Below are 23,137 nucleotides of genomic sequence, written 5' to 3'. Positions count from 1 at the left end.
ACTTTTTGCAATTGCCCTACAAAGTAGCACAAATACATTACGTTTTAATGCTGTCATTATGGGATTACAACCTTTATTATTACTCTTGCATTACATTCTAAAACAAACAATAAAAGCAGACAATGCCAAGACAATTGCTTTCTGTGTTAAATGCTAGTAGGTGCAAATCAAGACAGAATAATGGTGCTTTTTTTCAGAAATTTGTTTGATACCGGTAGTTGTCATCTTCCATCCATCAGTGTTCTTAACTGTGATAACAGTACTATTGTACTGTTGGATGTGAAATGATTGCTCTGCAAGTAGACACTTGTAAAATTAAGAGAAACTAAAATTGAAATTGTTTCATTTGAGAAGGGCTTCATTCAAGCTTTACTTCAGGGCAGGTGTTGGCTAGCCAGGCTATCGAGTCTTGATCAAGTTTACTCAGTACTTGTTTTCTATTTGGAGTGTTCATTACCTGTAGGCTACCTGTTGAATGTTCAATGTTCATTATATGAACTATTTTAATTTATTTTTTTCTGGTGTAAATATGACAAAACATTTTCCTCGGCAACAAATTCTCAGCATTAAATTCTCCAGCACCGAATTTTTGTGGCCCCAGTACTGAACTGGCATACCAGAAAGTGCAACAGTCGTAAACTTAGATTGTAAAGTACGGTAGCGTACAGAATTGCAATAACTTTATGTGAACCAAAGTTCATACTTATATACTTGTTTTTTATGAATATAGGCTATTAAGTTTTAGAAGACAAGCTAAAGCAATAAATTGCTTGGTTTGAGTTTAATGTTATTAAGCAGTATATACTAACAAAGTGAGCTGTCAAGAAAGTTGTGAAGAAAGTGAGCAATTGTCAAGTTTATTATCGTACATTTTTTGAAATTGAGTTTATCAGTTTTTATCTGTGATAATGGCACTTATGTTGGATGTGAAATGATTACTCTGCAAGCAGGGGTCCCACTCGGCATAAAATCATAAAAAATCATAAAATTTTGCTTGATTTGGAAAAAATCATAAAATAGCATAAAATATAGACACAATCATAAAAAATCATAAAATTTAGTTGTAATGGAGAACTGAACATGTAAAAATCAAAAAAATTACGAAGTGGCTATTCTTACAACATATTGTAAAACTAGCCTCTGAAGCTATTCTTACAAGCACCACTCAAGCAAGACGTTGTTTACTCGAGCAAGACCTTAATGCGCTCAGGCGTTTCATCCGACGACGCTCATACGTAATTTCGCGCGCATGCGTATTGGCTTGTGCTGCACACTTGATCGTAGAGTGAACCGCGGTAGTTGCTGATTTTGCTGATCGAAACTACACGTCAATGAATCCATCGTCATCATGATTACGAAGGGAGCATTATATTACAGTTTTGAGACACTTTCTTCGGCTATTAAACAATGGGAAAAAGAAAACTTTGTCAATACAATACAGTATGCTTGTGTGCATGGAGGAAGAACACCCAAATCATGTAGTCAAGGAAAAAGACCAAATCAAAGGTAAGTAATGATGGTTTTGTCCTTGGGTGCCCATAGGTTGAGCTACTCATGTAGCCTATATGCATAAGTTTTGCTAATAGATTGAGTTTTGCATAAGTGCAAATTGCCTACATTCCTTATGAATGCTAAGAACTTAGCAAAATGCATATATTCTGCTGAACCATTCCCGCATGCTGTCTATTGTAATAAGTTTTGCTAATAGATTGAGTTTTGCATAAGTGCAAATTGCCTACATTCCTTATGAATGCTTAGAACTTAGCAAAATGCATATATTCTGCTGAACCATTCCCGCATGCTGTCTATTGTAATTTCCATTGAATTGTCATGCCCAGAATTATTCCTAAGTTGCATTGAGTTACCCATTAGTTTTGTCAATTTACCCATATGTTACGTCGAATTGCTCATCAGCACAATTCGTCGAATTACCCGTAAGTCTCATGAAATTATCCATAAAGACATGCCTTATGGGTACTTCAACGCAGCTTTTTGGCAATTTGACGTCACTTATGGGTAAATCGACTAGATTTATGAGAATGCTCGGCTGAACTTGTGTTAATTCAACGTGACTTTATGGGTAATTCAGGTGGGCTTATCGGTAATTGGATGCAACTTATGGGCAATTTGACATGACTTGCTGTATGGCTACTTTAACGTGAGTTATGGCTAATTCAGGTGTACTTATGGGTGATTCAACACGGCCTATGTCACCTCATCTTTGTTGTTTTTCAGTACTTTTATCAAAGGTTGTCCATTTGGAATCAAAGTAAATGCAACGTCAGATGGAAAAGCGCTATGCATCACTGAGATTAGTAATGTCAATGATCATAATCATGATTTCAATGAAGTAAGTGGAAATAACCCTTTGTAGTAGTCATAGCCTTTGAGCTATGGTCACACTAGCCCTGTATATGATAAGGAGGCTTTCATCAGAAATTATGTGAAGGATAAAAAAGAGCAATAACATTAGGGGGGGGGGGGGGGGTTAATCGGCTTTTTTTTCAAATTCAATTTTAACCCAGGTTTTAGGATACAACAGTACATTCTAAGACCACTAGTAAAAAAAATTGAAATTTCCGTCCAAAACCCCCTCTATCCAAAAAATTACTTTTCGTGTATAATTGCATTTTGATTATGACACTTGAAGTTCAAATATTGTTTGCTACTGTACTAAAACACGTTAAGAATGTTGCAAGACAGTTTTTCTGATCTTGACTTCATCGTAAGACACGGTAAAGTGGTCATTTCACTTTGCGCGCATGACTACGCACATGCTGAATATGACCAGTTTGTGCGAAACTGGTCATATTCAAGCCGCCGATTCACCAAACCTGGTGATCTTGCCCATCTCTGTGGGTTGGACACCTGTCAAAAGATATGTCGTTTTCTTGATTATGTGCATATAAATTATTTTTCAGAATGCATTTAATTTGATGCCTAAACAACGAAGATTAAATGAAACAGAAAGCAGTGTGATCGGAGAAATGCTTGCCACCAAAGCAAATAAAAAGTTGGTACAAAAGCACATTGCAGCTTCTACAGGAAAAACAGTTATTCTTAAAGATCTGCATAATATTGCCGCAAAACAGAGACCTTTGTATGAAAACACCTATGATGAACTTATTAATGAAATGAACAAAGAAAAAGGTTAGTCGACAGACAAAACTTTTTTGTCTGTTATACAGTACAAGATATGTTCATGCTAAATAGTAGAGATGACTTTCTAATTTCTATGTGCAGTATGATAAGTAGTGATAGAATGAGCTCCGGTTCCGGTCAAATTCTGGCTCCGTACTGGAGGTGATGTGACTCCGGCCTAGAGCCGGATGTGTGTGTGCAAGCTGTGGTCAGGGTCATGACCTTGGAAAAATCTAATTTTTTGCATCATTGTAGTACTGCAGCAATGCAAGAATAGGCTACCAGGTTGCCTGTAACATTGGTCAACACCGTAGGCGTATTTGCAATCTACAGGTCGCTGCTGCAGATTGAGTGTCACATGATATTGTGAGCATTCTTCTTGAACCATTTCAGATATATTGTCAATTAAGCAATTCGCGATTGACCTCTTGCCGTAATGGTTTAGACTGCAGATGAATTATTTCGATGACGTGGGTTCAATCTCACCATTGCCAGTTCAATTTAAAGTGTTGACCGCCTGGTTTACCGGTCAATAGACTCCGTCTACTGCAGCAAACTGCGGATTACCAGTACGCACATCATAGTAGGCTACACAAGAAAAATATCTAATTTTCAGACGTTTTTCTATTCAGAAAACGTTTGTCTAGTATAACCAACACAGAACATTAGCAGTACCCTACAACGTGTGGAAAATTTGCAACATTGAGCTATAAAGGGTCAATTGAGAGTATTTTTTGCTTCATTTTCTTCACAAGAATTCATTCTACTTTCCCAAACTCATGCTCCAAAGATTTTTGTTGCAACATAAGGCGCTATGGGGATTGTAAGATTGAAAGCGGGATCAAGGAATTCAATCAAAGGTCTTCAATATCTTGAAACAATTCTACTTTGAGTGGATAGAAATAGAAAACATTGCTAAATTTGAAATCTACGTAAAAGTTTACTCCTAATGGATCCTTTTAACGGACCCTAAGCATTGCAATGTGGCATCTTTTAGAGAATGGGGTGAGAGTGGTATACAACCGCTCAGTTGGAACATTGATTATATGATGTAAATATTACCAAAGGCCTAAACATCCTTCCTCTGGCCAATAATTAAAATAACATAGAATAGAAAACAAATTTCACTAAAAGTTGATGTTTTTGCTTTTAAATCTGATGGAGTGCCTAATAGGCCTAATTGTTTTGCGCTATTTTAGTCTGGCCCAGGATTGTCAAGATTCTTGCTTTGTAGGGTATACTAATCCTCAGTTTATTTTCATTTTAGGTGCTGCAGTAGATGTGTTTGCAGATGATGACAAACAATTGCAGGCGATATACTTTCAAACGAAAGACATGCGGGAAACCTTTGCGGCATATCCCGAAATGCTGCTGATTGATGCAACCTACAAACTTAATGACTTGAGAATGCCATTATATGTGATGCTGAATGTTGATGGCTTAGGTCAGAGTGAAATTGTGTGTCTGTGGCTTGTAGCCACTGAAGACAAACTGACCATCAGCAAGCTGTTAACTCAGTTTAAACTCCACAATCCAGCTTGGGATAAAGTGGAGGTTGTAATGGCTGACAAAGACATGACAGAGCGGGATGCCATGATGAAAATGCTGCCTACTGCAGAAATTTTAATTTGCTATTTTCATACCCTTCGCACTTTTCGTAGAGAAGTTTCCATGGAAAAATTAGGCATTTCTTCAGCCCAAAGGCAGGTATCACTGGAAATTTTAGGAAAACTGGCAAATGCCAAAAATGAGTCAGCTTATAATTTACTGTATAACCAATTCGTTGACACAGTCCCAATTGCTGTCACAACATATTATAACGATAACTGGCATGCTATTCGACATCAATGGGTGGATGGACTGAGCAACTTGAAAGCTAATTTTTTGAACAGAACTAATAATCGACTGGAATCCATCAATGGAAAGTTGAAAAGTGTCATAACAAGATACTCAGGAATGACCATGTTTTTTAAAGATCTGATGGCATGTATCCAATCTCTTTCCACCGAACGTGACCACAAAGCGTCAAATGCTTTCCTTAAGGTTCCAATTGATGCGATTTCAAGTGTGGCGGAGAGACAATACCAACAGCTACTGACACCATTTGCATATATTCATGTGCAACAACAATTCAAGTTAGCGGAAAAGGTTGTCATGTCAGAGATTTTGAATGATTCTGCCATAGTAAAATCTCGTGTCCATGGGGAATTGGCAGTCACAACAACAGCATGTCCTTGTGGATTCACATCATCAATGCTGCTACCTTGTAGGCATGTCTTGGCAGTTAGAAGGCAGCTCCATATGTCAGAGTACAATCCCAATCTTTGTTCAGAACGGTGGACAATGCAATATTTTCTTAAATCCCATCGCCTGACAAGAAACTCACTGGACAACGGTCCTGCATCCACATTACCAGCTGTTGAGATTCTTAACAAGCCTCAAAGAAGATGTGTTTTATCAGAACAGCAAAAGTATCGCCGTGTTCAAGATATTTCCCAGAAGATTGCGTTAATGATATCTGAACAAGGAATGGATGAATTCCAATACAACCTGGATAATTTACGACAAATTGCAGAGTTCTTGCAGGAAGGAAAGAAATTCCAAGTTGTGAACTTTTTGGGTCAAACTCAGAAAGGTAGGCCTATATGCTAGCACTATTTACTAAATCAGAAAAACTAGCCTACTTTTTCAAATATCTGAAGAGATATGGGTTAGTTACTGCAACTTGCGTCGTGATTTTGCAGTCAATTTTTTTTTGAGCAATGATTTTTATGGCGTTGAGCTATCCAATATGTGGGCTAATATGTACTGCATGCGCAGTTGCGCACTAATTTACGATTATACAAGGTTGCAGATGCTCAGTAATTCTGCTTTTGTGAACAACTGCATGATCCTTTTCAGGCACTGATACTGGAAGTGCTGCTGCAACATCTTCCAGCAATGATCCTGGAATTGTATTTCCTACGGTCTCAAACAGTACTTTACAGCACACACCCGGTGACGTCTTGTCGACCGTTGATACCAGTGCGATTATGATGCAGACACCGTCCAGTTCTATTCAGTCTTTTACAAGTATGTGCTGTTTCTGAAACATTCATTTCTGATTAGTTGTTTTTTCTTGCATTGCATAATGCATTATGTTTATTAATTTTTTAATAAAAACGTTGAAATAGTGATGTTTTCTACGTTGTAGCCTATATTCGATTCTCGTGTTTATTAACAGATGATGCAGGATCAATTAAATTTCCACCGAAGATGATGAAACGTGGCAGGCCAAAAGGAGCTGGATTGACAGTCATTGGGTTACCACGCAAGAGACAAAAAAAGAGCGGACCAATTCCATTCAGACTGAAGTTGTCTTTTCAGAAAGAAGCAGGTTTGTTGCATTTATGTTTGTGTGACTTCATTTTTGTTATAGCCTACGTTAGTTTAAAAAACTACACTTTGACTTCTGTGGGTCTGCCTAGCCGATAGGCTACGTCAAAGCGTACGTAGGCTACATCAAACAAAGTCACCCATGGTCATATTTTTCAGCAATACTCAGTTGGTTTGTCGATTCTGAGGTAGTAGAAGAGGTCTTGCGTCCATTCAGCGATCGACTGATCGAAGAAAATGAAATTGAAACGTTGCCCGAAAGAATTCCAATGAAGTGTTTAGATGAAAACATTGCCATTGCTTCTGTGCGAAGACATTTTTCTTTTGACGGTTGGACGTTGATGGAGAACCTACTGACCACTTTGCGAAATAAAGGCCGCTGGTTGTGCATCTCCTGTTATTTAGATCTTGATGCAGGCGACAGCATCATGTGCGACTCGTGTCTGGATTGGCACCATCTGAGATGTCTTGGTAGAACAATGCCGCCAAAAACGAAGTCTTGGTTCTGCAGGAAATGCAACCTTATGGAGAAGTGACATTGAATGTTCAGGTGATACTGCAATCTCGCTTTGTCAATTAAACCAAGGTTATGTAAACCGTGAACTACGAAAAGACTTATTGGCCTTGACGCGTTATGCTTGAAACTTGTAACATTTGATAAAAATCGTTTCTTCAATGGTCCTCACATAAAACGCTAACGATGTGTTCTTGAATGACTAATGAGTCCAATCCTGGCATTAAAAGTTCTGATGCATTTAGGACATTTAACATTCTTTGGGAGAGTTGGCTGAAAGTCATGGACTAGTACAGGTTTGTAATGTAGTTGCTGCAATATACTACGGTCCAACAAGACCTTCAACAGTTCATCAATATTCAACTATTTTACTGTTTCCAACTTAACACAATTAGTATACGTATGTTGAACTCTTTCATAGCAAATGGTGGTACAGAACTTGAAAATAGCAAGTAAAAGGTAGCTCGAAGCTGCAGTTTTTTTTTTGACTGACTCATCAGGAGCTGTCATCAGAATAAAACAAACCTAAATGTGGTGAAGTACTTATAGTAGAAGGAAAGAAGAAAAACTGGAGCTTCAAACTATCAGCTACCTTATACTCGCTAAATCCAGATTTGTTGCATGTGTGTAGTATTTACATTTCTTCACTGTAATCTTAGGCTATGGCATAAATGCTTTGATTTCTTATGGCAAAAAATGGGTGATGAAGATCCATAAGTTTATAACAGTAAAAAATCAATTGTTTATTGTTGAAAGTGGTTGGCTTCAGTTGAAGATGCCATGAGATCCATTGAAGAGTACGAAGCAAAAGCAGGAACGAAGCTTGTTGTTGTTCAGAAACGAGCATACGGTGCCATGTTAATGTTGATTTTTAACATCCTGTCATTGTAATTCACTAGTGTACTAAGTGTTGATATTCATACTACAATAATAAGCCTTTTCTTTGTTGACAAAGATTCTGAAAAGGTTTCTGCAAAGCACAGTGTTTTCACCAAAGTGGAGGTTAGGCATCATAAAAGAGGAAACGGTTTACTAACTGCAAAAAATGCTATAAACATATGTAAATGTGTTCTGTTTCATCAACTTTTCATCTCGTTTCTTAAAGACACTCAGTTTTCAGGTGTAAAAGCTTTGTTGATTCAAAGTAGCCTAGCCTACTTCACTGACCTCTTTTGTATTTTTTCCATCTAGTGTGCCAAATCCATACGCCTATGTGGTGTTATTGATTGGACCAAGTGACATGTCCAGCGGTAACCAAAGGCAGGGTTTGGGTCACAACCAATCTTTTTGAGACAATTTATTTTTTACCATATTCACGTAGTAGGCTTGGTGGTTTTCAATGTTACGTACAGTACCGTATATTATTTCTGTAGGCTACTATCATAAGATGAAAATTTAGTTGATTGTAACTCATCTTAGATGAAGATAATACGATTGTTGCATCGTTGCGGCCAAGGCATTTGCCTCTTGGATGCAACTTACAAGACGTCCAAGTATTCCCTTCCTCTATTTTTTCTTTGCGTCAGAACGAATGTTGGTTACCAGGTTGTTGCTACGTTTATTATCCAAAATGAACAAGCTTCGGACATAGCAGAAGCACTTTCTGTTGTAAAAGGGTGGTCAGAAAACTGGAACCCTTCGTTTTTCATGACCGATAAATGTGAGGCGGAAATCAAGGCCATCGAAAGCGTTTTTTCAAGTTAGTGAATTGCATTAACATTTTCGTTGCTTGTGTGCTGTCTCCATTGCTCATGCATTTGTGTCGTCACTGTTAAGTTGCTACTGTACTTTACCACTCAGTGCCCACGACTTCTTGTTCCGCAGATTGCTACGTGTTACTCTGTGCCTTTCATCGCGAACAAGCCTGGGAAAGGTGGATGAGGAAAAGTGACAATGGCGTTCGCGATGATAAAGCAATTGTGCTGACATACTGGACGCAATGAGGAAAGCAACTACATAGAACAGACTTGTTTGCAATCAAACCAGGCGACAATGAGCGAATGGCAAACGCGATACCCCCCTATTCAGGGATAATATGCGTGTCTGTGACCGCAGGGGACCTGGAGCCGAGTTGTTTTGCACGTTGATAGCACCATGCAGTTGCAAGCACAGTAATAGGCTACTGAGCTCACATTTTGAACAATTCTGTGATCTTCACACCAAGGCTTTTTTTCAGTTGCTAACACGGCCACAAATCGCAGCGCATATGCGTGCTTAGTGTTAAGTAACAGCCTAGTGGAAAGTGTTGTGGATTGAATTTGCTAGTTCAAATAAGTATATTAATTCCGGTACCCAAAGCCTCAAATGAATTCACGAATATCGCAATTGTTAACAATGGCATATAAATTAGGATGTTAGTGCACACAAAGTAGGGAAAGTATTGCTTGAAGAGTTGATTCCTGGGACAAAAATTGAACACTGTAGGCTATGTCGAGCAGAAACTGGTTTAGTGTTTTAAGGTGGTCAAAAATGTAAGCATGCGTCTATTTGCATCCAACAAATAACGAAACTCTAAACTTCTCAGTTTGGTCGGGAAACAAAAAGGGTTGCGAGGACAAATGGCAGGTCTCATCTAGGCAAGGAGAGGAGGGACACATGGGTGATGATCTGGCCTAACAGTTACTGTGCTGTGCTCAAAATATGTACAGTTTTTGTTTAACATGTGCGGTATTCACTTTTTGTAAATAGCCTAGCTTTTCGGAAATGCAACGAGTCATCTGGCGCTATTTGCTTGTGTTTGAAGCCCGGTTGCTCGCTTTGTGAAAAAGCTATCAACCTCAACTTTTGCTTGTCAATAGACAGAGATATGTTGTTTAGATTAGCGTTTATTAAATGCTGTTATCTTTAAAAATATTTGTGGGATAAATGGTTAAAGTCGGTCAAGTTCAACTCTTTACCTAAGAAATATTTTTAACTTTTAGAGTCTGGCTGACCTTAATTTGGATAGACGATAGCTTGTGCTTTCCAGCAATGGTTCAATTGTTAAAATCGAAGCAGAAACAAGCAACTTACAACTAATTTAATAAAGACATATAATGATCGCAGACCGGGGAGACTTGTATACTTGCTTCGATTCGGAAATGCAACGAGTCATCGGGCGCTATTTGCTTGTGTTTGAAGCCCGGTTGCTCGCTTTGTGAAAAAGCTATCAACCTCAACTTTTGCTTGTCAATAGACAGAGATATGTTCTTTAGATTAGCGTTTATTAAATGCTGGTATCTTTACAAGTATTTTTGGGATAAATGGTTAAAGTCGGTCAAGTTCAACTCTTTACCTAAGAAATATTTTTAACTTTTAGAGTCTGGCTGACCTTCATTTGGATAAACGATAGCTTGCGCTTTCCAGCAATGGTTTAATTGTAAAAATCGAAGCAGAAACGACAAAGATATATTATTGATTAAATGCTGGTATCTTTAGAAGTATTCTTCGGATAAATAGTTAAACTTGGTCAAGTTTAACTCTTTTCTAAGGAGATATGTGGTGTTTTTCGGGCCTGTGTTACATAGCTATTAGGTAAAAGCGGACACTTGCATGCTTTTTTTTGTCATGGTTGACTATTTTCACCCCACTTTTCCACCATTTTATGGTGGATTCCTCCTGTGTGACGTCATCGCCTTTTTAACCAGGGTGGCGACTTGTATACCAGTTCCAGATCACGCATGAGCGCATATTGATGTCAAACGTAATGCTTGAGTGGTGCTTGTAAGAATAGCCTCTGAGGCTATTTTTACAATATGTTGTAAGAATAGCCACAGCCAAAAAATTAATATAGTGTAATGTGTAACAATTCCAACCATGATAACAGCATAATTATTTGTGTAACGATTGTGTTGAATGCATTGATTTAGGATAACTTGTGGTTGCGTAATCAAGTCCAGTGTTGCCTGTGGAGCTGGAATGAGAAAAGGAGCGTAACTAGATACTTTCAGTGCATGTTTTAAACGTCATTAGACATAGACAAGTAGACGCTGACAAGATTTCAAGACATTGCAGTTATTGTGGGAGAATGGTGAAAGGATAATTTGACAGCAATGTTTTGGGAAAAAGCGTAGGGCTAGGCAAGGAAACTATTGAGGCCATTTGCAAGCAATGTGTTACTCAGGCGAAATTCATGGCGGAAATTCATGGCCTTAAATCTTGAGTGGGACCTCTGACATTACTTCCTGTAGTTTTTGCCTTAGCAAAAACTTCAAGTCAAACATTGCATCTACCCAAAGATACAAAAGGATTTAAGAAGCATTAAAGGATCCTTTGATTGAAGCTTATATTTCATTTGTATCATTTGCTTCTGGTGACTTTGAACGGTTTTTAGTCCTATTCCAATATGAAGAGCCACTGATTCACATTTTTTACTCAGCAATGTGCTATCTGATCACAGCTTTGCTTAGTAAATTTATCAAAAAAAAAACAACATATCATCCACAGAGTCAGAACATCTTGTGCTTGATGTCACAAACAAAGAACTTCAGAAGCTGTTGAACTTGATTGATGCTGGAACATGAGCAAAAATTTTACTCTGTGATATTGCAGTCCTTACTGAAGCCGACAAGAAAAAATTTAAATCAGACTGTCTAAACTTTTTTGTGGTTGCTACAAGTTACCTTTTACACCATTTGCTATTGCATTCATCTGTTCTTAAGCAGGCACAATTTTTGCACCCAGAAAAAAGAAATGATGTTGGAACTACAACTTCTACTGTCAATCCATTGGACAGTCTCCAATTGCAATAAAAAGTGTCGTGCAAGTGCTTTTGCAATTGATGTATCTGTTTCAAGAGAAGAACTTTATGATAAGGCAAGACTGCAGTGGTTGCGGTATCAATCTAAGGATATTCTAGATGAGTTTTACAAAAAGACTGATCTTGAAAGTAACAAATACAGTATACTACACCAATTCCCAATCTTCTTACTGGACTCAAGCACAAATCAAATATGGTTTAACAGTAACACCCCTACCAAAAGTGTCTTCCTACATGAGAATTGACTATTATTAGACAAAAATTATTAGACAAAAATGCCAGTCCTGAAAGAGGTTTTTCCATTAATACACATTTGATTGATTCACATAGAAGTTCTCTTAAAGGAATCACAATTGTTTCACTGAGGATGGTGAAAGATGAACTAAATCGGCATGATGATGAGGTAAACTTTCCCATTAACCGTTTGAGTAATGTTACCAGAAAGTTGGTTTACATGAAAGTTGCCATCTGATCACGGCTTTGCTTAGTAAATTCATCAAAAAAAAAAGAACGTATCATCCACAGAGTCAGAACATCTTTTGGTTGATGTCACAAACAAAGAACTTCAGAAGTCGTTGAACTTGATTGATGCTGGAACATGAGCAAAAGTTTTACTCAGTGATGTTGCGGTCCTCAGTGAAGTTGACAAGAAGAAATTTAAATCAGACTGTCTAAACTTTTTTGTGGTTGCTACAAGTTACCTTTCACATCATTTGAGTTATGTTACTAAAAAGTTGGTTTATATGAGCCATGCAAGAAAGATCAAGCCACAACAAATACTGATTAACAGGTCTGTTCCAAAGGAATTATGATAAATTGGATTTCCGCAGAACCTAGAAGTACTGGTTATTCCCAATGTCTTTGCAAGTCTGTTGTTGCGTTGATTTGATTTTTAAAGTGCAGCTTGCTCTGAACTGAGCTAAACAATTTAACCACATTTAAATAATGTAAAGTATAACAAGCTTACAGTAGGCTATATTATGTTTTCTACTTCCACTCAAAACCTGTACCGTAGCCTATGTTTGCTTTTACGTAATGACTTGCATTGATTGTTTTTCCGTAATCGCTTCTTATCTTTAAACTGTGAAAATAAATACTTTAAAAAAATTAAATGTAACAAAACATCGAGCTCTGATGTAAAATCATAAAAAAATCATAAAATTTTGATGAAAAATCATAAAAAAATCATAAAATAACCAAAAAAATTCATAAAAAATCATAAAATTTTTGACTTTTTTGGCATAAAATCATAAAAAAATAGGAACATCTTGAGTGGGACCCCTGTAATCTCCATTTGCACCGCGCTGATGTTGTCGATTGTTCCTCCAGCACAAGACAATGGAAGCGCGAATCACCGAGCTGGAGGCGACGTACAAGGACGATCTGAAGAAGTTGCGACATCTTCAGGAGACGAACAGAGATTTACAGTACGACATCGAGGACATGGAGGAGGAGATAAAGACATGGTTTGTTATTGCGGAATGATGTTGGTTCATTAATGAATGATCTTGAATAATGTCGGTGTCATATTTTGAACCACATTATATATTTATTACGTCATAAGCGTTTTCTTTGTTCAATAGCAGCTGAACGTTCAAACATCATTTTGATATTAATTTCTGTCTCAAGTTTTCAACGTTAATTCTGTTGTTGATGACGTCGATTGACGCTGTTGACATCGGTTGTTGCTTTTCTTTTCAGTTTTCTTTCCTGTCAGTTTTTACTTGTCCGAACTTTCTATTCCTTGTTGAGAAAGGCATCGCGAAAGTAGAGCGTGAACTCGTGCGCTATCGAAAAAAGAGCGCGAACGAATGGAGCTGCAGCTTATTGTAGCAACAGATGACCAGATGACGTCGCTACTTATCTAATTAGACTATCATTGCAGCAGCATTCCAGATCAAGCAAATCGTCGTTTTTGTTCGGGAAAGTTTAGAAAGTGAAAGATTAGTGAAAGATTGAAAAATAAGAAGGTGAAACGTCTCAGTCGCTTCTGGCCGGCATTGAACCGGAAACCTTTGAACTACCAGCTCGGAACCCGCACCGGTTGTACCGGTCACTGGTGGTCACAGCAAGTGGGCGGCGAGAGATGAAACAATGAATAGAACATTTCAGACACAAATCCTAGACCAGGGTTTGTGGTAGAAGCTGATTATTTAATTTGAACTGAATTGATTTGAAAGGACGAGAAAAGACTTGAAAGAACGAGTGATGACTTTTTAAAGGCAATTCAAGAAAAGGAGAGGATTTCAAAAAAGAAAAGGGATGTTGTTGAGAAAGAAAATCGAACCAAGTGTTCCCTATTTTCGCAAGATTCTAGTCCCTTAGGCAGGGATTTCCAAAGTCCGGCTCGTTGGCCAAATTCGACCACAGAGACGTTTTTATATGGCCCGCGCGTGTTGTTGCACAATATGTTATTTTGGCCAGCAGACACACAGAAATCTTGCAAATTCAACTTGCGTTGTTTGGAATAAAAATTATAAAGACAATATTTTGTTATTGCAGCAGCATTCCAGATCAAGCAAATCGTCGTTTTTGTTAGGGAAGTTGAAGCGCAATGTAATATTTGCAACTTTTTTGATTGTAAAACGTCTCAGTCGCTTTTGACCGGCATTGAACCAGAAACCTTTGAACTACCAGCTTTGAACTAATCAGTTGATGTTTTGATCAGATCAATTGGATGAAGAGGAATCCAAATTTCAAGCACTGGAGACGCTTTAAAGGTGAGGAGGAGGAGGAGCATTTCTGAGTATGAAGATATTATTTCATATCGAGTTTGTACTTCGGTTCTTTGAACTCTATAAGTTCCGTTTCTAACAAAATGTTGAGGAAAGTAACTTCATGTGACGATAACAATAATTGTACAATGTTGTATTTCATAAACATCATGATGTGGGTTCGATTCCACGTCTAGTCGCTGTATTATCAAGACAACCTTGCAGCTTCTTATTGAAACGTTCCGCAGATAACGAGAATAAGAAGAAGGTGATCGAGAAGACACTGGAGGAGACCATAGCAGCGGTTACCAATGCATCGGAAGAGGTGAAGATGTTGACAGTGGAGCATGATACCATAGTGGAGGTTGGTAGTGGATTCGTTTGTGTCTGGACTTCTTGTCATCAACTATAAGCAAACCATCGCTGCCATTGTAGCGTCATCACACGCAGACGGCGCTTTGTTTCTGATGACGTCACTTCCAGAGTTAGTCGCCAATCCCGAGCAACGGATATTCGGAATATTATCCGGGTACTCAAAGTTTAAAAAAATATTTAGCTACTTAACTATAACACAGTGTGTACACCAAAATATCACTTGGTAGAGTAGCGCCGTTTCTAGCTAATTTAGGGTCGCTGATCACGAATATGGCCATTAAAAGATGCTCCTGTGTACAGTTTTTGCAAAAAAATGAATTTTCGTTTGATGCACTGCACTATGTAAAGCTGAAATGCAAGGTAATGTCGGTGTATATGGGCCATTCTAACTGTGTGATGATGATTTTTTCCTGCAATGAAGACCTAGAAGCTGGGCTCCTCACAGCGTTTATGCAGATTATTCATCAAAGCTAGCTGCAAGGAAAGTAGGACAGAAGAGAAGTTTGTCTGCCGTCCCCATGGTGTGGCGTGAACCCTTTAATCATGCATCTGACTGTTACTTTTGCCTCAACAAACTGCCCCAAGTATTGAATAAGGCAAATCGGGCTTCCATTGAGTGTCCTCATGTTTCCACTGCAATACGACGTGTGCAGCATTATGCTGATGACCCTGACTTATCCATTCCTGTATATCCAGTGACTGAACACAGTGACAGTGACTCAAACATAGCATCAGATTCTCATGTTTCCTTGTCTGACTGCTTTGAACCCAGACCACGATGCGACCACCATGAAATCTCATTACCGGAGTTCAACAATTTGGTCAGAGCACTGGAGTTGTCAATGAGACATACAGAGTTACTTGCTTCACGGTTGCAACAGTGGAAACTTACAGATAAAGCTGTCACTGTTCGGAGTGTTCGTGAACGATCAGGGAAGGAGTTCATTGACTTTTTTTCTAACAAGGTGATTGATCTGCTGACATTTTGCAATGATGTTGTGGGACTGATGGGTGATCTGGAAGGTCATCATGATCTAGAGGACTGGCGACTCTTTGTCGACTCTTCTAAGGAAAGTCTCAAAGCAGTACTACTGCATAATGGGAATAGAAAACCATCAGTCCCTGTTGCATAATCTACAACAATGAATGAGTCAACAGAAAGTATGAAAGCTATCTTGGAAGCCATCAAATATGATACATTCCAATGGTACCTGTGTGGAAACTTCAAAGGGTGTACATGAAGTGTACATCAGCATGTTCAACATCAGGTACATGCTGATGGGAATGCAATTGGGGTACATAAAGTACTGTTGTTTCTTATGTCTATGGCAGTGCTTCCCAACTGGTGGGTCGCGAAACTATTTCAGGTGGGTCGCGAAGCATTTCTAAATGTTATTGAAAGTTAAAATTTTCTAAAAAATACCTGCGATACTATGGATCTCACAAGCCGCAGTTTGGTGTTGAACAGTACTGCGCCTTGTCCATCGCTATTCTTATCTTCACTTCATTTGTTGACTTTCCATTTTCATGAATTGTGCACCCTGTTTTCTATTAGATCGGGAAATTATTGCATTATTCTTACATAACAATTATGCAACAATGTAACAAATACGTAACAATTAGATGTGTTGTGTGGTATTAACTATTTCAGTAGGTACGCCAGTAGTAAAGATGCCATAATAAAGATGTCATATTTCATTGTGGGTCGCACAATAAAACTTGCATTAAAAGTGGGTCGCGAACTGAAAAAGGTTGGGAAGCACTGGTCTATGGGACAGTTGGGCGTGACAATACCACTACATACAACAGGAATGGCCAGCTAGGGCATCATACAACCCTGGAGAGCACAATGTGGCCAACATTCTACTTGTTGATCCAAGAAGAATCCTTATGCCTCCCTTACATATCAAGCTAGGCCTTATAAAACAGTTTGTTGTTTCCCTGCAAACTGAGGCAGCAATTAATCAGTTAAAGGCACTATTCCCAGCTCTGTCTTAATGCAAAAGTTACAGCTGGAGTTTTTACTGATCCAGATGTTAAAAAAATATTGGAAGATGAGTTGTTAGAGAGCTTGCTGAATAGGACTGGGAGAACTGCGTAGGCTACATTAGTCTAAAGGCGGTGGTGCATAACTTTCTGGGAAACCATAGAATAGCGTAGCATTTTCATGCAGGTGAACGATTCCATCAAGATGTTGCAAGTATATCGAGGCGATACAAATACAAGGATAGCCGTGTGATGTTGGCTGGATTTTGCTGGTCGAGGAAGAGAGTCTGTACTGGTGAATACAAGCGCAAAGCTTCAGAACAACACTTCTGAGTCTTGCCTCAACTGGATTTAGTCACAGTCGCTATTATTTCTGACTTTACCACGTTTATTTAGCACAGTGCACACTAACTCTGGTTATATACAAAACAATACAACTTTTTTAATTTTTTAAAAACTCTTTTTCTCAAATTTGGTACACAGGAGCTCATTTTAATGATGAAATTCGCGTTCAGCATTGTCGACTTGACCATAAAACATGCATCTATTGCCGGTGACAAATTTTTTAGTCAAAATGTACAGTTGTACACACTGTGTAATAAACTACAACACAAGTTTTATATTTTTTTAATGTTTCTAGGTTCTCAAGCTGAAGAACATGAAGGAGCGTCGATTTGCAACACTAGATGTCGTTGAAGAGGCCTTGGAACAGAAACTACTTCAACTCTTTGCTAACAACACATTAAAACTTCATCATCGGCAGCATCAAACTTTACGTTGATACAACGTCGTCTATCGTTGATATAATAAATCAATAACATCTTTCAAACGTGAATCCTTGTTCAGGTAAATGCGATCATCGTCAAAGTCAACCCATGTCGTACCGATCTTTAACAGTGGCTCACCCACAGAGTCTTTCATCTGGTGTAATGTTCGACCTCTCGTAAGTGTATATTCGCTTTACAAACTGAAAGATGCACAAATGCATCCAGCTATCGTGCCTCCTTTTAATTACTAAATGATTTTATCGTTACGCATACTTTACGAGACAAAACTGTGCTTTATTTTACTTGTGTTGTTTCACTCAGGGTTGCCATATTGACGATTTTAGTACCAAATTCGATAAGCTTAGGTTTTTTTTTTGGTGGTCAGACCAGTTCAGTTCAGTTGTTTTTATTTCTGACCATCATATCAAAACAATACACGTCAACATAGCAAAGGTTGAGAAAAAGGTAGAAGCGACAAAACGCGAACGTTAAAACGTGCTTGAGACCGAAGTAAGTTATTGATTTGAAAGAAATTTGGCACGGTCGCAACACCTTCAGAAAAATTTAAGATATAAAGGGGAAATAAAAAAAAAAAATGTTACAAAAAAAAAAAAACAAACAAATAAACAACATATATTTAGGCTATAGCTTAATTAGCCCACATAGCTTTAGCTGATATATTTAAGATTTGTATGGACAGTTGCTATGAAGATCGGCCATGGTGCGTTATCAAGAGTGCTGATGGTCGTAAGGGGAACACGTCTTGATGCGTTTAGCTCATAGCAAAGAAGAGCAAGGCAGGCAAAGAAAACCCCACAAAGAAATCCTACCACGGGCAAAGCCATTTCAAGCGCAATGCACCATAGGCCTTGCACGATTCACAAAATAGATAGGCTATAACTTGACGACACTGAAAACAATGACGAAAACAAATAAAACAAACTAGCAAAAACAACATCATCATCTTTCGGAAATTCAATTATACCCAGGGAAGTTATGTCTTGAAGATATCAAGCGTGCTTTGATAAAAGTTGCGTTGATAAAGCGATAATTTTAAACCCCAGTCAGCTAAACTCGTCACTTCCACACTGATCCAACGTTAGCAAACGTTGAATTAATGCAAAAACGACAGGCATCGCTAGCTGGGAAGTAGTAGTGGCATGTCACAGTAATATGATAAATTTGGGTTACCGTGTATATGTTTTACACGTTAAACCATAACAAAAGTGATAAAGAAATCCAATTTGGCATGTTAGAAAAATAGATAAATAATCAGACAATAGCATGACGATCCAGTCCAAGATATTGATATAAAAAGCAACTGGTTGGAGCACATGGCCACCGCTTCACCGAAAGATGGAGATTGGTCAAAAAGGATGGAAAAACTTCTGCAGACTCTGTAGAACTTCTGTGGACAAAAAACACAAGAACCAGAAGGCCAGTAGGAGTACTTACAACCTTACTATTTTGCTAATGAATCTACACACATTGGCCTATCATTTCTGAGCAAAAAAAAAAAATAATAATATTAGTATGTTTGGTGCATGTAATACTTAGATAAGATCATTTTAAGAAAGATTTAGCTTGTTCATTTTTAATTTAAAGCCTTTTACAGTTTTGCATTCATTTCTTGTAGTAGGGGGAAGCTTGTTCCAAACTGTTGGCCCCATGTACCGTATTGATTGTTTGCAAGTGTTAATTCTACAATATATCGGAATATAAGGAGAATTTCTTCTTGTTGTTAGGCTACTTGATTGTTTACACATAAGTATATCATTGAATGTTGTGGGAAGTAGCCTTTTTGAATATTTAAACATGAAAGTTGCAATCTCTGTAGTTTTCATGTGGTTAATTGATTTTAAATTGTTGAGTTCCATTACACCTTTTACGCTTTCTCTGCGGTCAATGTTAAATACAGTAGGCCTACGAAGAAAGTTATTGCATGTACGTTGCAGCTTTTGCAATGTAGTTTTGTTTTCATGACACCATGTTGAGATACAATATAATATCTGACTCTCAACTAGAGAATGGTAAATGGAGAGAAGTGCTTGTTTGTTTAGGAAAGGCTTAATTTTTTTTTTTTTTTTTTCGGCATACGACCATACGACCACTCGGCATACGACAACGTACGACATCAGCAAGTATTTTCAGCTACTGTCCAAGTCAACCAATGAGCATCGGACTTGTTTGGTCGTCGCTTGCTAAACTGAATTTGCTTGTGACAAGTTTCGGTTGCTTAGTTTAATCATTTGTCAACTTTAGCCACTTGCTGAAATGATTCTAGCTCAGTTGTCACTTGCTCAGTTTACAACTGCTGACTTGTGGGAGACTCTTGTTCATGCGTTTGGCTATTTTCGGTTCGGCTTTTGGCATTTTTGGAAGTTCTTTATTGGCAATTTAACTTGAAGTTTAAAAAACCCTGTTTTAGCTATTATCCATTGTTCAAAGTAAATGTATGACGAAGTCCAAGTAACAAATTATCGTGTTACCTCTCCGAATCTAAAATTGCATTTTGGGATGGTTTTGGCAATGGCAGCATTTGCTCATTGCCTTCCTGATTTAACTGATAAGATACATGCCAAAACCCGGCCAAAGCATAATACATGTTTGCTTGTATTAGGCTACCGGTACCAGTGAAAAGTTTGAAGATTGTAGGCTATGTTCAGCTTCATTATGTTGGGTCAATAGTGTAAACAAATGGTAGGTTTCCGATCTTGGATTATAATAGTATAATTATAAAAAAGTACCACCATAGCCAAGTTGTAATGTAATTATGTTAGTAATGTAACCCTTTCATAGCTGCAGCTCTTTCATACAATGGCTACATGGTTAATAGGCTATAAATTTGTAGGAATAGCAGATCCAGGAGAGCGATTGGAGCAACCGCCTCCCTAAAACACAGAAAAGTAACTTTATTCACGGTGTACGCGCAAGGTCGGACAAACGAAGACCTACACATCATCGTGGTTTGTGGAAATCGCTCCCATTAAGGCTGCTGGCTGGATCCGCCCTTGATTTGTAGACGCTTGTTGCTAACAGATGGACTAGTGATATTGAGATTTTGTTGTAGGCTAATAGCCTATGTGTGAAAACTTATACAACAAAACTGAGGCACTGCTGAAGAACAAATTTCCAACAATTTAATCTTGTGTAGGCCTGTGCACTGTGGCTCAGTGACAATGGTGCTGAAGTTGTACAAGGTATCAAGCATGCAATATGGTTATATTTTTGAGGATGGCATCTGCATTGTTGCAGGTTGCTTGGGCAAGCGGTGAATGGCATAAGTGCATTAACCCGGCAGCTGTAGCCGAGTGGTTAGCGCGTTGGGCTCGCAGTCGAGAGCCTGCATGTTCGACGCCAGCCACCCGCATTTGCTGTTGTTTCTCTGGTCAAGAAAGTTTACGATAATTGGCTCTACCCAGTGATCGATTTTGAGTAGTAGGCTACCAAATTTAAGTCATAAGTAGAGTAGACAACCGGAAACAGACATTGCCGTCGGCTGCAGCGTGGGTCAAGTGTACGTCGGAAGGCGTACACCGAGCGCTCAAGTCCGCTTTCCAGCAATGCAGGATAAAGAAACAAAAAAAGCCGATATAATTGAAACATCTCACTTGATAAATATACCGGAGTAGGCCCATAGACTTCTAGAGTTGATTAGTGGTAGGCTACAGAACTTGAAGTTAGCGAATAGAAGGTTGCTCATAGGTGGAAGCTGCAGTTTTTTGTCTGACACTCTTCAGGAACTGACATCAGATTAAAATAAACTTAAATGTGGTGAAGTATTTTTAGTAGAAGGAAAGAAAACTTAAAACCCATGTAAATTCTTTTTTTTCGTATATTTCTTGGAATCAAACCAAAAATTGCAGCTATGAGCAACATTCTGCTTTCTAATTAACCTAAAGTAATGCAAACTATAACACAAACCTTACTGTATTAATGTTTCTAGCCCACCAGTTAGAAAAACATAAAAAGAGGTGTCGATTTCCAATACAAGATGTCGTTAAAGAGGCTTTGAAACAGAAGCTACTTCAACCCTTTGCCAACAACGCATTAAAACTTCACTATGCGCAGCATTGAACTTTACGTTGATACAACGTCGTCTATCGTTGATATAATAAATCAATAACATCTTTCAAACGTGGATCCTTGTTCTGGAGGTAAATACAATTGCGATCATCGTCGAAGTCAACTCAGATCGTACATATCTTTAACCTGTGGCTCACCCACAGAATCTTTCATCTGGTGTAATTTTCGAGCTCTCGTAAGTGTAGTTTCGCCTTACAAACTGGAAGATGCCTTCAGCTATTGTGCATTCGTTTAATTACTAACTTAGTTGTTCTTGTTGTTACGCATACTTGGCGAGGCAAAACTGTGCGTTCATTTTATAGCCAGCCTAGCGAGCTACAAGTAGGTTAGTTCTGGTAGCGAGTTTAGTCCTACGATGCGTGTTTTGTTGCAGAAATTGTAATTCCATCATTTTTCTTTTACGGTGCGATACTGATAAGCCCAGCCTCATGGGCGAAACACGTGTCTATCGCTGTCAATTCTTGCTACAAATCGGCTACCCATAAACTTATCATTTTCCTTTTGTTACACATTTAAGAAGAATAACCCTATTTGCTTAATTTTAAAATCCACTTGAAAGGAGGCTACTTCCTCTAAATTTTAATTATCAGTGTTGCAGGAAGTTTTCAAGCAAAACTAGTATTTATCTTTCATAAGCCGATTCCAAACGAAAAAAGCAAAGAAATCAACAATACCACAACTCGTAGCTGGCATAATTTTTCTGAGACTGCGAAGCAAAACTAGTCTAATTTTACAACAAAAACCGCAGAGCTGGCAACCCTTAAAACTTCTCAGGTATTGACGTATTGTTAAACATTTTTAAGGATTATTGGATCATAATCTTTACCCTCATTGTACCCATACCAGCTTAAATGGAACTGGCAACCCTGACAATAGACATTTTTGAGTACCGGTTACAAGTCACTAAATTTAAAAGAAATATCTGGCAACACTCCCAATAAACTGATTCGAGGTCACCTACAATGTCCCTCATCTCGATGGCTACTTTTAAATACGACTTATCAAAGTTTAAAAAAATTAATCTGGCAACACTGTTAACAATAAACTTAATTTGAATTCTTCATTGAAATTACAGTAGAACTCGGTTAATCCGGATTCGATTGGACCGGCGATTCCATCCGGATTAGGCGAAAATCCGGATTAACCGATGACGGTTCTATCAAGCCTGACGTTTCCTAGATAGAAGGGTATCGGTAAAAATCACCGAAATTGAACGCATTAGTGTGGTCATCTGTCAATTCCGAGACGCGCGATCACCATATTAGCGATAGAATTTTTTTGAAATGCAGTATGCATGTAAAATGAATGTATTTGTAGACTCTGCGTCTAACGCAAGAACACACTGGCAAAAGTTATATCTTCAGACATGCGTGTCGGAATAATCTGTAGTCACTCAAAACTTTTGAAAACAGTTACGGAAGACGAGTTTCTTTGGAAAACT

At 38.2% G+C, this 23,137-nt stretch overlaps 3 protein-coding genes across 19 annotated transcripts in view; 2 read left to right on the top strand and 1 right to left on the bottom strand.

The window, feature by feature from the left end:
- Positions 1 to 23,137, bottom strand: part of LOC145788218 (uncharacterized) — a 624,890-nt gene that overhangs the window by 572,930 nt on the left and 28,823 nt on the right. The gene's annotated exons all lie outside the window — the stretch shown is intronic.
- Positions 1,297 to 7,052, top strand: LOC145764804 (zinc finger SWIM domain-containing protein 3-like). Its single transcript, XM_082576481.1, has 7 exons — positions 1,297 to 1,506; positions 2,236 to 2,350; positions 2,922 to 3,150; positions 4,409 to 5,776; positions 6,043 to 6,213; positions 6,365 to 6,517; positions 6,922 to 7,052. Exons 1-7 carry the CDS (start codon positions 1,349 to 1,351, stop codon positions 7,050 to 7,052), a joined length of 2,325 nt encoding a protein of 774 aa, XP_082432607.1. The 5' UTR covers positions 1,297 to 1,348.
- Positions 6,699 to 9,077, top strand: LOC145764995 (uncharacterized). 3 transcript variants are annotated; one of them, XM_082576720.1, is made up of 4 exons: positions 7,049 to 7,066; positions 7,276 to 7,326; positions 7,787 to 8,729; positions 8,855 to 9,077. In XM_082576720.1, the coding sequence occupies exons 3-4, from the start codon at positions 8,450 to 8,452 to the stop codon at positions 8,971 to 8,973; spliced, it is 399 nt and encodes a 132-aa protein (XP_082432846.1). In that variant the 5' UTR covers positions 7,049 to 7,066; positions 7,276 to 7,326; positions 7,787 to 8,449; the 3' UTR covers positions 8,974 to 9,077. The 3 variants fall into 3 exon arrangements, with proteins under 3 accessions (XP_082432845.1, XP_082432844.1, XP_082432846.1); XM_082576719.1 differs by having other exon boundaries at positions 6,699 to 7,326; XM_082576718.1 differs by having other exon boundaries at positions 6,699 to 8,729.

Source organism: Aplidium turbinatum, chromosome 2 (assembly GCF_918807975.1).
Source record: "Aplidium turbinatum chromosome 2, kaAplTurb1.1, whole genome shotgun sequence".
Taxonomy (NCBI): Eukaryota; Metazoa; Chordata; class Ascidiacea; order Aplousobranchia; family Polyclinidae; genus Aplidium; species Aplidium turbinatum.
This window is presented reverse-complemented; position numbering and strand designations above follow the sequence as displayed.